Below are 16,502 nucleotides of genomic sequence, written 5' to 3' on the forward strand. Positions count from 1 at the left end.
CATCCATCTCTCCCACTGCCATACACACCTTACTAAGTGAACTGTCCAACATCGAGTGTCTGTGGGCTCCATAAATAATGCAGAATCTAAAAAGGCATCGGATGGGCAAACAGTACAGATGCCAAAGTGAAAGACGTACAATCCTGACTCAATGGATTGCTGAAATGGTCATCTAAGATATGGGCTCTAAGGTGACAGATCCGGGGAACAGGAGCCGGAGAAATAATATCCGCATCACAGGTGTCCCTGAAAAACTTTAAGGGGCATACCTGATAGCATTCCTTGATTCCTTTTTACCATGTTTTTAGGATTAGACAATTACCCCACCGTTGAAGATACAGAGGGCCCACAAGTTTAAATCTCTCACCTCCTGCACATCCCAGGCAGCACAACCCATCCTATCCTGTCTCCTTTGACATGAACAGGCATGACCAATTCTTCTCGTGGCAGGGTAACATTCCTTATGAGTTTGAAAACCAACAAATATTCATTTCAGATGATTTTCCCCATAATAATAACCGTTAAAGGAGGCAGTGCCTAGCATTGCGACCTCACCTATGAAAATGGGACATCGGTTATGGCCACTTGGAACTGGCTGTTTTGCTAATCTCTGTGGATGAAAGAATAAGGGAATACAATGAGCCAGAAGACCTGGAGAAATTAATGGATGCCAAGGAGACATGGACATCCATGAACCATGCAACATGCTTGCATTGGCCAAAGTGACATAGGATCATACAGTCAACAACCTGAACAAACTCCTGAGACTGGACAGATTCACCCAAAGTTGGTCATAAGGAGGGGGGAACTGAACTTAATGAGGCTAGGATTTCCTTAATACCTAAACCTGGCAGAGACCCACTACGCTTAACCAATTAAAGGAATATATTCCTCCTTAATGGGTCTATAAAGATCTTTGCGAAGTTCCAGTATCCACATGTAGGCTTTGCACCAAGCTGTTCGCCAGTGAATCATCTGAAGATTCTCTCTCACATACTGTAGCAAGTTAAACAGGATAGGGATGAAAAGATTCTTATTTCCCTTGATGCTGAAAATGGGTTTGAATGCGTTGATTGATCCTGCCTATTTAAAGTCATTGCAACCATGGGTTTGGGAACTGCATTCATTGACAATGTGAGATGGTTATACAGTAGGAGGACTGTCCTACTTCAACCTCCTGTACAATAGACTTACACATGAAGAGAAGTAGGAGCAGTGAAAATGTCGCTTTTTCAGAAGAGGTTCAAGGACAAAACACACAGGTTGAAAAACCTGCTCTCACCCACAAAATCTGTGGCATGCTTCATCATAGGGCAGCTAAACACACCTTTGCACAAGCCAATGACAGAGGTGGAGCAACAGGGTGGGGAAGACAATACAAACATAAACATAAAGAATAGTGGGATCCGAGGCAAAGTGCAGAAAAAACACTGTTAAAACTAAACCAGGGACCTCCAACTGCCCCTTTAATGATGGAGTCCCTGGTTAGGGTTAAAATGGTTCTTACCAACCAGTGGATGGTGGTATGTTTGGTCTAAAATGGGCCTTCTACCTCTCCACTCGGCAAGACTGTTGACATATTCCAGCCAGATGCGGCGTCTTTACCGGCTTTCATCAGGACTTGATAGATCCCTAAATTGCTCCCCTATCTCCTACCTTTAGGAGTGGATCAGAGTCACAGCATGTTTCAGTGCACAAGTTGTGCAGTTCTTGTAAATATACTACGTGAAATTACTGAGTTCCACTTGAAATCATGCGCAACCTGGTGGGAGAGTGAGAACGGCTCCATGTAGTTACACATTCATCAAGGTAAGTCCATCTCCATAGCAGTGTGCCTCCCCGCGCCTATCTCTTCTTTGAAATTGGTTGCAGCATGAGAAAAGGCTGTCTGCTGTTCCATTTACTGGCAGCAACCATATGTAACACACACACTGCTCAGGGTATGCAAACAGGTGTAGTAGGACAGAAAGAGTTTTACTACGCAGATGGTATATGGACTAAATTGTCAAACCCCTTGGAGCCTATAGCCCTCAAGGCTGTCAGAGTTTTTCTCTGTGTTTTCGGGCAATAAAACAAATTGGTCTAAGTGCAAAGCTATAACACTGCCAATTACTGTTACCGAAGCGTCCCTCGGGGCTCCACCATTTGCGTGGAAACTGAGTCCCTTCAAATACCTTGGCGTATACTTTAATACGGAGCTTGTTATTATGGTCAGATATAATGTCACCTTTATCATCAAAGTTGGTACAGCATTTGCTAGCTGGTTCAAACTCCTACGATCCTTATGCGGCATAGTGCAGATTGTAAAAATTAATTTGATACCGAGGTTTAATTATGTTGCAAAACCACTCGGAGGGCCTACATCGTCCACACATGGAATCATATTGGTTAACAGCTGGCTCATACAGTATACATATTAAAGACCCAAAGAGAGACATACATGTGGGCCCACCTGATCAAACACATTCAATAAACGAAAGATCTTATGGTCTATTACTCCAACCATGCCCACTCGGGCTCCTTGCTAACCCTGTACAGCATGCCTCATTCTATGCATGTGAACGGGAACACACATTGTTTAACTCTCTCCACAATATTTATCTGCATGCACCCATCTGGAGGAATTGAAACATCATTCAAATTGAACAGTGCATGTGAAAGGACAATGGTATAGTACACATAGAGAGCTGCTGAATGTGGGAGGCTTCCTTCAATTTGCGTCCCTCGAGCATAAATACAGGCTCCCACCCTCACAGCAATGGAAATATCTCTAAATCATTCACAGTTTGTGAATGACTATGAATATTACACACTACATTTTTCAGGCTGATTTGCTACTCTAATAAATCATGACAAGGAAAAAAATGTAAAGGGACCATATCTGGGCTTTACACCACACTGACGGTCAGTCTTTCTCAGAGCAACCACTCACAGCCTACACCGATAGTGGAAAACCAGACTAGGCCTCTTCATTCCAGATGATGAGTGCCTTGCACTTGTTGAGGATCAAAATAAAACATTAGAGGAAGCCAGACTATAATTATGCTATTTTAAGGCCCTCTACATTTCACGTTGGTCACTGGCTAATCTCCACAGGAAACACATGATACTAAACTCCAAGTATTGGAGATGCTCGACACTAGACTTCGACATAGTACGTCATGTGGGAATGCATGACCCTTTCTCATAACTCATGCTCGTCTGGGACCTGCCTCAAGGCGAATGGGGGTATTGACACCATTGACAAACCGGCGAGCTTTACTGCATGCCACTTCAGCCCTATCACAAATACCCCGACAGGCTAATCAATGGCTGTCAACAGCTTTGGCAGTGGAGAAGGTAACATTCTGTGCCACTGGAAAACTGTTACTCCACCCTCTTAAGGCACATGGGTATCAGACATGCAGCAAATGGCCTCCTACAATTAATTTTTACAAATTAATGACCAATTGAAAATTCTAAGAACTACTGGACACATTTCTTCACTTATAAGCATCCATGCTTGATTAAGGGCCTCGGAACACATAGTACACACAACAGGTGACACGGATCAGATGCCACTTTAATTACCATGACTACCCGGGCATAGACCAAATAAGACAGACATGTTTCAACGCTTAGAAATTAGGAGATACACTGATATAATTAGGACTGCATTTGGACACTAGTTCGGACAGTTTAGGTCAAATAGCCTATGCATGACCTTGATGGGTGGTGACCAATGTAGGGGGGCCTCAATAGACTACAGCCTACATTGTTTATCATGTTTAGTATACAATACTGGTTGTTATCATTGTTTTTTGCCCTTGCAGGTAGGATAGGGGAGCTGTATGTCTTGAACTTGCTTGTCACTCCATTTTCTCTTTGCACTTGAAGTTTTATTACACTTTCCTTTTCTTATACTTGTTTTTTTCTTATGGAACAATGTTTTGGGAATACATGCACTGTTACTCCTGCACATACTTTATATTATGTGAAAATCAATAACGAATTGCAATGTAAATGAAAAAAGGTGGAAGGCTGGCCTTGGGAAATTTTTACCCATTGTCAAGGAGCTTCCAGAAATCTGCCCCATCCATTATATAATGACTGTACAAAAGTAGAATCTCACGCTCAGCTTCTCAAAACATATCTGGACCTGGGGATGAACAAAAGAGGAAGATGCCTGATGTTTGTGATGTATGTGGCGATCTGGATTGCCTGGCCTACACCCCCTTATACTTAGGAATAAGAGGTGGACTTCAGCAACCAGGCTGATGACCTCCTGTGTGGTTACAAAGACACCAAAAGGTGCATGAGGCATTTCCCAAGATTGGCAGGTTGCTCAGTTCAAGTGGACTTTGAATGGACTGTGATGGTGGCTTCCACTGAAGTGGCTCATAACAGGATTTTAGTTTTATTAGTAGGGAAGGATTCCCTTCCTTTACATCTAATAATCCATGCTTTACTTAATGCATTAGCATTTTAGAATGCCCCTAACATGTAAAGATTACATTAATTCCTCCTTCAAGATAGTCCAAATTAGATTGTAGATCTTTTCAGCCATGGAACCTAGTCTATCCTCTATGAACGTATGCCTTTCTCCTATTCTTTCTTTGTCCCTTGCAGTCACTGCGATTCTACCTTCTGTTGTGTGGTACATGGTACATGCAGGGTACATCCCATGTCGTTCACAATGACCATGTTGATTGTGGTGTTTTTGTAGTTATTCATTCAAAAAACAAATTCAAAAAGGTTTTTCAGAAGATAAATTGTATAGAAATAGTTATAAAGTATATCAATTGTTGTTTACAATAAACATACCTTGGAAGCTGAAGACAGTTCACAGAATTTGGGCTGTTCAGTGGTCCATTGTTTTCCATGATAAAGATACTACAGTTTCTTGCAAAATACTGCCAATCTTCCCAGCCTAAATCTCTGCTTTTTCTCCTTTGGATTGTAAGAGCTTCTGGCACAGGGCTTACAAACTGAATAATGACGTAGAATACCTATTAGTGGATACAAATCATACAGATTGCATTAATAGTAGTTTAGGAGTGACAGTAAATCATCTATGTTCAGCTGATTTAATAAACAGTAAGATTCTCATATCAACATTTATTTTTAACAACAAATAAACTAACACAATATTGTACCATACTACATTTACATTTCTTGGCTGCAGCAATTTTTTACAAAGTAAAATGCTATGATAAGTCAGAAGGCTTTCACTATGTTTCATAATTTGCCATTTTGAGAACAAAAACAAACTACAACTCCCATGGGTCTAAGGGAAAAATCAACATTGGAGTGTAATTCACCAAATTATGATGTATATGAACATCACAATCTATACATGTGTACTGCACGATATTGACTTATGTCATATTGTTCAAACTTACATGCAAAACCATCCAAAATACATCTTTAAAATAAAGGACTGAAAATCTTGCCTTCATGAAATATTTGCACTCTTGATACCAAATATAGATACACGGTAATATACGTATAGGATGTAAATTCCTAGATAATTATGAATGCTCAAAAAGCTACTATTATGTGAGCAATGACCACATTTGCATTGCATTTCTTTGGGAGCTCCTATAAACTGTTTGACAAGCTCACATTTCATTTCTTTTCCATTAAATTAATGTGCATAAGCTGCGGATGTCTTGTAGATGTTACACACATATACATCTACTTAGAAATAACCCATATAGCCTATTCCATGACTGGGATGGAATCCAAGGCAGTATACATTTGTAATTTTCTAGTTATATATGTCAATTATAAGCCTGGAAAATAATTTTTTATCAGTTCCACGGTTTTTAGTGATATGTATTTTTTCCTGACCAGCAGATAATTATATACAGCTAGTATCTAACTAAGGTTTAACAATAACATTGTCTTAATACACTTTTTCCAATGTGTATATGTGTACATATTTTTATTATATAGTCAGACGTCTACACTGATCAACAAAATAAACAAGCCTAGTAATAAATCTGAGTCTAAATCTAAGTCTGAATCTGTATCAAATAGCACACTTTCATAAATATCAAGCTGTATTAGGCCAAATTGTAATGGGTCCCTGTGAAATTTGATTTCCTCATTGTAATGACACATATTAGTTACATCATTGTAATGATCAACTGCAAAACACTTCATAGTTCTTTCTTATTGTTAGGGCTCCTATAGCTATTTGGAAATTAAAAAAAACATTTTGTGGGAACATCTAAATATGTGACAATATAAGACATAGTATGCAGAATTATGCAGCACATTCTCTGTAAGTCTTATTTTGAACCAATTTAACAAGAAATAAAATTTTTGTTGAAAGCTGGAAATGATGAGGTAAATGATGTGATATGTGTGGTAAATCCATAATTATACCAAAAACAAGGAGATTGGTCCTTTTCACCAAAGGGACAGGACACAATAATAACACCAAGAAAATTCCCTTTGGGATTCCTTAATAGCATACCAATATCCTCACGTCTTTCTCACACTTCACTCTTGTACAAATCGTGGCAATCGCCAAGGGATAGTATATAAATGTTTTATTTGTTAAATGGATGCCCAATAAAAATCAGTATTTTTGTGCCTAAAAAAGACATATCAGTGCAAATATTTGAATCACAAATCCATACAAAAAATACAATCACATATTAAAAATATTTTTTGCCTTTGCTGTAAAATTCGTTAAACAAGTGATTTTTTCGCAGTTGTCTGATTTACTCAACATTGATTTTCAAGTCACAATTAAATAGCATATTAAATGCACACAAACATGTAAAATAACATCACATAAAAAATATAACAAATTAATAAAACATGACCAAAAAGCAACGTGTTTCGGTGGCAGTACCTGGTCCAAACCACCTTCTTCAGGCTTTCATATAAAACGTGTCCGAAAATCATAACATCTATAAAGAAATCTAATATATATCTATATAGATATGACACATAATAGAACAACGATATCTATATATATATATACATACAACTCAGGGTCAAGACCATGAGCGGAGTATTGCTAGCTGGGGGTTACTTTTTCGGTTTCATTAGAGACAAGTTTGTTTAAAATTTATTTAAGTGCATTTCTCAAATGCAGAGATAGCTTTAAATTGAGTATGAATGGAAAACCGCTTGATATGTAGGAAGCTGCTAGGCTATTTTCTAAGTTACCCAGATCTTGGGGTAATAAAACGTTTGCATGAGTTGTCTTAGATATAAGCAGTTGATAGTAAGCTGACCTAGTTTTATTATATGCTTTTCCAGATTTCGAAATTCAGGATTACATAAAAATAAACGCGGATCGCTTCTGCATTACAGATTTAATTCCCTGTTCCAATTAAAGCTAAATTAAGGTAAATATGACAGGGCTGAAGGGCAGCTTAGTAAAGAAATATATAGGATTTAATGGAGAGTTTTATAATCAATAGAATATTTTGTTTCTTTACCCCGCAGATTATATTAAGGGCATCATTTCTTGACCCAGGTTTTGCATGAAATCCGAAGTGATCTTGAAAGGTATGTGCAAGAGAAGGGCAATGAATAAGAAGAGTAGCTCCTAACACGAGGGAGACTTAATCACAAAATGATTCGTTCTTCTAATCGATAGGGTACCATACCAGGATCCTGTAGAGACTGTGATGTTTTTAGCTCAAATTCTGAATGCGTGAGGTATGTGTAGAACTTATACCTTGCTCTGACAATAAATCAGGTGATTCTATAACCAGCACACTTACAGTAATATCCTTGTGGGTTAATTTGTGTCTTTATTAGGTGTTCAAAGGGAACCTTTAAGCGGCAACCTAAATACTGGTTGAATATACAGGAGGAGATATTGATTGAAGACCCCTGTTACTGAATCCACTATAGGATATTTCCGGTGGCTCTTTATAAAGTTTGCCATAGAGAAATGGGCTGAGAATATCGTGGTATATAAACTCAGTCATTCATTATTATAAGGATAAGGGGAGGTGACGTGACATATATGTTGTTCATCTCTTTACTACATATGGATATCTATTAATAGTACAAATACTAATATGGAAGTTTGGATAGAGAGATGGGATTGATGAATGTGTGCTTAGGTGCGTGGGTACATTAGCAATGCCATTGGTACAGTATATGGGTGGTTTATTGATGGGGGATGTTTTGACCCTGAGTTGTGTGCATATATATATAGATATTGTTGTTCTATTATGTGTCATATCTATACAGATATATATTATTATTCTTTATAGATGTTAGGATTTCCGGACATGTTTTATATGAAAGCCTGAAGAAGGTAGTTTGGACCAGTTACTGCCACCAAAACGCGTTGCTTTTTAGTCATGTTTTATTAATTTGTTATATTTTGCATGTTTGTGTGCATTTAATATGCTTTTTTATTGTGACTTGAAAATCAATTTTGATTAAATCAGACAACTGCAAAAAAATCACTTGTTTAATGAATTTTACAGCAAAGGCAAATCATGTGTTTAAAATGTGATTGTATTTTCTATATGGATTTGTGATTCAATATTTTGCACTGATATGTCTTTTTTTACACACAAAAAAACTGGTTGCTTTGGGCATCCATTTAACAAATAAAACATTCATATACTATCCCTTGGCGATTGCTACGGTTTGTACAAGAGTGAATTGTGAGAAAGATGTGAGGATAGTGGTATGCTATTAAGGAATCCCAAAGGGAATTTTTTGGGACTTGGTGTAAATCCAAAATTATACAGTAAGCACAACAGCCACACAATTGTATAATTTCAGTGGCCTGACAAGTGTTTTTAATACCCATTCTTGGATCAGAGTGTATGTTTCCACTAAAACAGAAATAAAACTCTCTTTCAAACATTAACCCACTAAAATCATACCAAAAACATTGTTTTAAACAAATGCACATTTATTGAGATGGACTACAACTGTCCTAAACCACCATAAAAGAGCCAGCAAACACACAGGGCTTTATTAGGAGTTTGGCGGTGTGAGATTGGGACCGCCCTGCTCCCACACCATCAAACACATGTTTGAACTGTTGCCAGATTAGAAGTTTTCTCCTGCCTCGAGGGCTGCTCTTTGGCGTTCCCACGGCAGTGCCTATGAAATAGGCACCAGAATGGAAACGTCTAAATCATTAACGGCATGCTACGGTTCACGCCGTGCAGGTACTAGGGTGCAAGCACACTGGGGGTGAACAGCATGTGGCCACCTGCATGCATCTCATGCTGTAGGCCTTTGATTCCTCACTGCCATACTTTTCATGGCTGTCACACTGCCATGAAAAATGTTACGGTGATGAAACTCGTAACATGCTTAGTGGGCGCAGCAGCCCGGCCAAGCATATTGCAGCTAAAGGCCACTGCACTGGTGGTTGCAATGTCCTATAGCGGCCTGACCTCCCTGGTCATAATAGGGCGGTCAAAAGACCGCTACTGCTAGGCTCCCATGAGTCTGTTAAATCACCAGACTCATGGGAGCCTAGCAGTAGCGTAATAAGACGTAATAAACTCGTAAAAAGACCCATAGACATTCACTGGCTCACTACCACACATGCATCACAACATGAAACAATCACTGTTATATATATGTCACACAGCTGGTGTGTAAAGTAAATATATATGCTTTCCACCAGTATCGTATTACCACACATCCATGGATATATAGAGTAACAAAGAATCCCATTAAGTGAGTCTTACTGCGACAGGAATGAATGGATATACCATTATACACTTTATCAACTGTAACATACAATAACATATGCATCATCACCATAATAAAAAAATAGCCTCTCAACCCGTGCCCCACATCAATAGGTAATTACACAGAGCAACATATACTCAAATAACCACCTCACAGAAAAAAGAGCCACCATTCAGTAGCACAATAACATAGATAGCTAAGATAAACCTATTCTCTAAAAATCTTGCCAACAAAAAAGTAGATCCAAAAGAAATCACAATTAGAAAAATCGAAAATAACGTCAGACTGGATGTCATCAATTATGTTGTCAATTTTACATGCTATGAGTGATGTCATAAGCTGTGTCTTATGAGAGCACATAGTATAGTAAGTTTACCCAAACATAACTCATGAACCCCAGCAGTGCTAAGTTTTGTTTTGGAACCAGAAGTTGACTTTTACTGTGCTTTTTTCACTGAATTTATAAGGTTTTTTAAACATACTTTAAGGTCTTACTGCTTTATGGCTTATCGACACATTCTAATGGCCCAAAAAACTTTGCTAACATTGAACTCTATCCCCACCCCCCACCTCTAGACATTCCCAACTTTAATCATTCTACAGTCCCCCAGTCAACATTAAACCATTTACCAAACTTCATTCAAAACTCCCCACTTTGTAAGATTTGTTATCTGCCATTTCATCAATGTTTTCTTCTCTGCCTGCCTGCACCAGGCTCAGGCTGCTTTGTTTTCCATCTTCCATTGTGGTGCCTAATCTTGCCTTTCACTGCTGTCCACCTAACCTTACCTTCCCCAACTCTCTTTTCTTATCCTGAGCACTTTCTTTCCACCCCCAAATAAAACTCTCACCAAAGATGTGTTCTCTCTTCCCTTACACTGCCTACACTCGTCTAACACCTCCATTACCTTCATATGGCATGTGCTATTTCCCAAAATGTACAAATGTACACCTTCCAGCTGGAACAACACAGGCGTGCCTTAATATCCCCATGTCTCGAGCCTTACAAAATTTCATGTAAAATTTTGATACCTCTCTGTTCATTTCCTTCCTTATCTCATTGATGGTTGAAAGCATCATTGACCCCCTCCACACACTTGTGGGTAATAAATGAGTCCACAGAACCTACGTCCTGTTCCACCTGCCCTGTACATCAAATCTTTCTTCATTATTTTTCACCACTCTAAACAAGTTTGTTGCACTATGCAATTTTTTCTGTAGTGTATTAAAATCTTGTCCGGCCTTCGCCTGCTCACCGTAAGCTCTCATAATGCAAGCAATATTCGGCCCTATGTCTTCCAGCCTATTCTGTGCCACAGTACCAATACCATGTCCTACTCCAGTGCCAATTGCTATCCCTAATATTGTTGATTTGTGTGCTCCCCTGCCCGCTTTACTTTGTACTCGCATATTAACACCTGCCTCTTCCTGCATAGCACACAGTTAGGTGGGAACATGCACAATAGTTAGAGGTTCTTCTCTCTTTCTTTCCCCAACTAAAATACACCCATATCCTTCTCAATTTCCATCTCCCTAAGCTCTTCAACCTTTCCTCCCATTCCCCACATGTGGCCTCTGTCACCATCACCATCCCGAGTGTGTTAGACACTCATTTCCTTGCAATCCCCACAATTGGAAGCATTTATAGAACACCAATAACACTTGGTGATCCGTCACTCATCTGCCATCCTCATGAATGAACAACCTCACAGTCACTTCTCCCATCATTTTCCAGTATTCTCTATAAGGCTACATCGGTCCAATCACAGTTACCTACTCTTTTGAAACCACCTATCATCCTTTCCTCTTCTAGTTCAACTTGCTCCTCCTTCTACTCAGCCATGTTCAGTCGTCTTCCATGCACCTCATCCAAAAGTTAACTATTATTTACCCCTTTCCCCTACTATCTCTGACACCTTGAAGGCTCCATAAACATCAATGAGAATATGGCTCAAAACATTCCCATCTTCAAGGTGGAGTCAGTAATCCTTCCAGCATAACCACAGTAATATCTGTCCCTTTGTTCTCCACATTTCAATTAATCAATCAATCACTGCAATTGTAAAGCGCGCTACATATCCGTGAGGGTCTCAAGGCGCTGGGGGGGAGGAGGGCCGCTACTGATCGAAGAGCCAGGTCTTGAGGAGTTTCTGAAGGCCAGCAGGTCCTGAGTCTGTCGTAGGCTGGTGGGGAGAGCGTTCCAGGTCTTGGAGGCGAGGTAGGAGAAGGATCTGCCGCCGGTGGTGGTTTTCCAGATATGAGGAACTGTGGCCAGGGCGAGGTTGGCTGAGCGGAGGCTTCGGGTGGGGGTGTGGAAGCTGAGTCGGTTGTTGAGGTATGTAGTGTCGGTGTTGTGTAGGGCTTTGTGTGCGTGGATGTGGAGTTTGAAAGTGATTTCATGCAAGTTTCCCCACATTAGTCACCTATGACAATCACCTGTCTACCAAAGCCATAACAAAGTTGATCATATACTCTTTCCTGTCCTGTATCCCCTTCCAGTTATGTTTGCAGCTCTGTGCACCACTCTTCAGAATGTCTGTCCATGATTATCTATATGCTTCCCCACACATTTCCAGCATTCATGCCTAAACTTGCACAGGGACCTGATGCAGGTTCTTTTATTTTAATTACGGAATACTCCAAATGTCCCTGTCTTGTACTGAGGTCCTACTCTTTGCCCCAACCTCCAGGAAAGGCATCAGTAAGCACTTGCTGTGTACACTACCCATATCAGCCTCATTGGGCTCATACACTACAGCTACAGCTCTTCGTCTACTTCACTCAGTGATTTTTATGGGTCTGGACTTGTCCTTGCTCCGATTCGTTATCGTACCTGATCCACGTGACACCCCTCAAAACTGAAGTGTGCTGTCCTAATGACATCTCTACACCTAAATAGTTCCACGTTGCTCTCAGGATACTTCTTACATTTAATGCTAAAGTATTGCAAATGCATTGTCTGTGTTCCAAAAGTTTTGGGAACTCTTGGATTTTTAGCAAGTTTCCTTTGTACTTTGGACCCTTCCTTGCTCCTCCTCTCTCCATGAAGTAGTTTGAAGATGCTAACGTACTTGGTCATCTAGATCTTATCCTTCGTGTGACCCAGTAAATGGCCTCCTAGAGGGGTTGCTATGTACATCATGTGCACCTGTCTGCAGCCTAGTCTTGTGCCAGTAACTCTGTCTCTTCCCCGGTGCCATTTCCTGCACTTCAGGACTCTCACCCGTCACCTCAGATCCCTTCTGTTTACGTTGTTTCCCAAAGCATCAACTCCAGACTCTCTGCACACTCATGTGCTCTAATGCCTGCTGTCCCTACTTGCAATGCTCCATCCTAGTTACCCTCACCTCCTCTTTTTTTCTCCATCCTCTCATCTAGGTATTTGTTCCATCACTCCCACAATTTATCCTGAAACTGTTCAAATCCCATTGACCCCTGCTTTTGTGCACTGTCTGTCCTCCTCCTTTGCTCTTTCTATCACTCCCCACACTCATCCATCATCTCACTTTCCCAATTTTCCAACCAGTACCCCTGTTCAGCTCCATATTCTGAGTCTGCAGTTACCCCATTGATCTTCTCATCTTGTCTCCTGTGTCCCTCCTTCCAGGACCTCATCCCAATGATAACTGCCTCTTCTCTCTGCTATGTCATCTGATTGAACAGTCTGTAGCGCAGGATGCCCCTCCCTCCTCCTCCACTGCTGCTCGTCTATTCCATCGGGAATGCCTGCCATTGATCGTTATGCCTCTTCCATATACATCTTAATCTGCACTGTCTTCTGTCATGCTTCCAGTTGGTCTTCTGAGGTCCACAACTTGATGGTCTGCCTTTGATAGCCTCCCTGACAACTCCTCTCCAGTTGCCTTTTGAGGTCTGGTTTCCTGCTCGAAGGGCACAGCCCACTCCCTGATAGTCATTCCGCAGCTCTGTCTCCGACAGCACAAGATTGTGGTCCTCCCATATTAGGGCCCAGAGTCCCTTCTTGCCTGGTTCACTTTACTTTTGGCCCAACATTTTCTCCTTTAAGGTGAGACTTGGAGGCAAGTATGTCTGCTGGTATTCCCATTAACACTGCCCTATTTGAACTAGTTCTCTAGCTTGGCTCTGTGGGGACTCATCCACCATTACTAACAGCCTACATGCTGTCCTTAATATGTCCTCTGCTACACTCATCAATTCTTGGAGGCTATGCTAGTTGGACTGAAGAGCCTCTGTCATGGTCCTCCATGCATTGCAACAAAGGAATGATTGAATTATTTCACGCATGTTGTCTGAAGCCATCTACGCCTCACATTCTTTAAAGGCCCCTCCAAACTCCAGGTGCAGATATGTCATCACCACTTACGCCACATAGAGCTTACCTGGTGCAAAACTGGAGACGAGCATGGGTATATAACACCTATTCCAGAACGTGCAGCAGTGCAGAAAAGAATTACTTTTATCTGTATATCTGGTCTGCTACACAGGAACATGAAGGGTTTAAACACTATATTTAATCATTTCATCTCATCGGCACATTTTATGAGCTAGTTCAGCACTAAAGTTTTTATTAAAGCTCTGTGATCTTCATAGACAGGTGCCTGAAAGCAAGGCCTACTGACATGCTGGTTAATTCTGTGATGCAGATTATTTCAGCTCCTGGATATAAATCTTTCTAGTAGCTTTCTCCAAGTAAGCAGTCAATCAAAGTGCAATATTTTGGCATTGTTGAGCTGACTGATTTACTATTTATAGTGTAATTTGCATGTTAAAGCATTGTTTTGCTAATGCAATTATAATGTTATTAGACAAATATTGACCAAAAAGGATAACCTACTGAAAAATGCTTATCATGGGTTTGATTCACAAAAAAATGTGTAAGTCTGCAATCCCGGATTTACGTCTAAATGTGGGTACAGGTTTACAATTTTTTCGGTAGCCCCCATTATTCCCGCTAATATGCCTGGAATGGCTGGTTCAGTTTTCCAAGTGTACTAGTGTGAGTGCCAGGTGACTCTTCCACAGGCCTCTAATACTACTATGGGGTAATAAAGCTGTCTCTGCAAATGCAAATTATTTTAATTTTTTGCTCCAATGGTTAACACTTTTTCCAGTGGAGAAAAAATATTCTTGTAAACTTCCAGCAAATCTGGAGATGATTCTTTCCCATTCCAATTGTGGCAGGTGAGGGGAGTACATTTCTTATCACCCGCAGAGGGGGAAGAGCTTGGATTTAAATCAAGGTAGGCCCCTACATGTATGTTCATGGGCATTCATAAACTTCCCTGCCAAACTAACCCTTCTGCCCTCTCTTAAGTGAAACTCTCGTACCACAGAACTCCACGTTTGTAAATAACTTTACACCTGTCAGTTATCCCTTTGAGAATTCCAGGTAGGGATATACAAGGAAATGTTGATTGTAAACATACATTAAGACCACATTTTAACAGTGCAACTAGGGCCATTATGTTGATTTAACATAACTACTGCTTCCCTCTTAGCTTTGCCTTCGTTTTGTAAACCCATCTTTATTAGGGAATCAAATGCAGGATTTCCTTCAACTGCGATAGAAAGTCCTTAAAGGTCAGTCCTAAGATGAATCAGCTTTTATTGGTTTGTCAGAAATACTGACTCTCACCCTAAGGGTCTAAACAAATGTAGCTCAATCAAGACCATTATGTAGTTGTGTGAGCCTTACACAAACCATACACCCTCCCAAATGAAAGACAATAAATACCATGCTCCAAGACGCAGGTATTCTAGTCTGTCTATGCTGATCTCAGGAAAACAGGCATTGCCCAGCCAAATGACCACGCAACAGAAAATAAATCAGAGCATTCAGGTTAAAGACTGGGGTCAGAACAAGGGGCCAGATGTAGGTAATCCAAATTTACCGATTCTAAAATACCGAATTTTACCGATTCAGTATTTTAGAATCGGTAATTGCTATGTAGAAAACAATTCGGTAAGTATACCGAAACGGTAGGCCCATAGGAATGAATGAGAATTACTAAATCGGTAAATAACAATTCGGTAAAATAGGGAACACATTCAAGGGTGGCAGGGTGTCACATTGACACAGTGTTGCACCCCTGAATAGCGCATGTGTGCACATGTGGCAGACATACATGCCCTAAGGGCATGTATGTCTGCCACATGGCACTGTGGAAAATGCACAGATTTGCATTTTCAAAGGTATTCGGTATTTACTACCAACTAATAGTTGGTAGTAAATAACGAATCCTTAAAGCACATAAGCACTTTTAAAAGTGCTTCCTACATGCCATTTACCGATTCGGTAAATACTGAATCGGTAAATAATTATTCGGTAAATACAGAATCGGTAAATACCGATTCGGTATTTACTAAATCATCCCCTAAATCTGAAATGGCTCAATACCGGTTGGTAAGTGTGAAATTGACAGAATTTCGGGTTTACCGACCAGTAATGGGCCACCGACATCGGGCCCAAGATTTTAAAATCCACTATACCTTCACCTCCTTATGCATTTTTTTTTTAAAAGTCACTTTTAGTGAAGGAGTGAAAAAGAAATGGCTGGAATGTGTTACTCACCCTTACTGTATCCATAGTGCGAGTCCTCCCTCCACGTGTGTGACATCAGGAGTCTGAATCCCACATGCAGATGAGTATTGGGGGTTCATTCTTTCAAAAGTCTATGAATACCAATTGTAAAACCTCCACTCTGTTGGAAATCTGACTCACAACCCCATTGGTAATTATGTGCACTCTTGCAGAAAACCTAAACCTAAATGATTCACAGCATAGGCCTACAATTTACAATTCGTGCTACCACAGATTTCATTTGAGATTCAGAACT

The 16,502-nt window shown here is 40.3% G+C and overlaps 1 protein-coding gene across 1 annotated transcript in view; it reads right to left on the minus strand.

Moving 5' to 3' along the window:
* Positions 1–16,502, minus strand: part of USH2A (usherin) — a 2,319,650-nt gene that overhangs the window by 2,046,604 nt on the left and 256,544 nt on the right. The window contains exon 6 of the mRNA XM_086925936.1: positions 4,804–4,988. Coding sequence (XP_086782062.1) covers positions 4,804–4,988 — 185 coding nt within the window. The remainder of the gene's footprint in view (positions 1–4,803; positions 4,989–16,502) is intronic.

The sequence above is a fragment of the Lissotriton vulgaris genome, chromosome 6 (genome assembly GCF_964263255.1).
Source record: "Lissotriton vulgaris chromosome 6, aLisVul1.2, whole genome shotgun sequence".
Lineage (NCBI taxonomy): Eukaryota > Metazoa > Chordata > Amphibia > Caudata > Salamandridae > Lissotriton > Lissotriton vulgaris.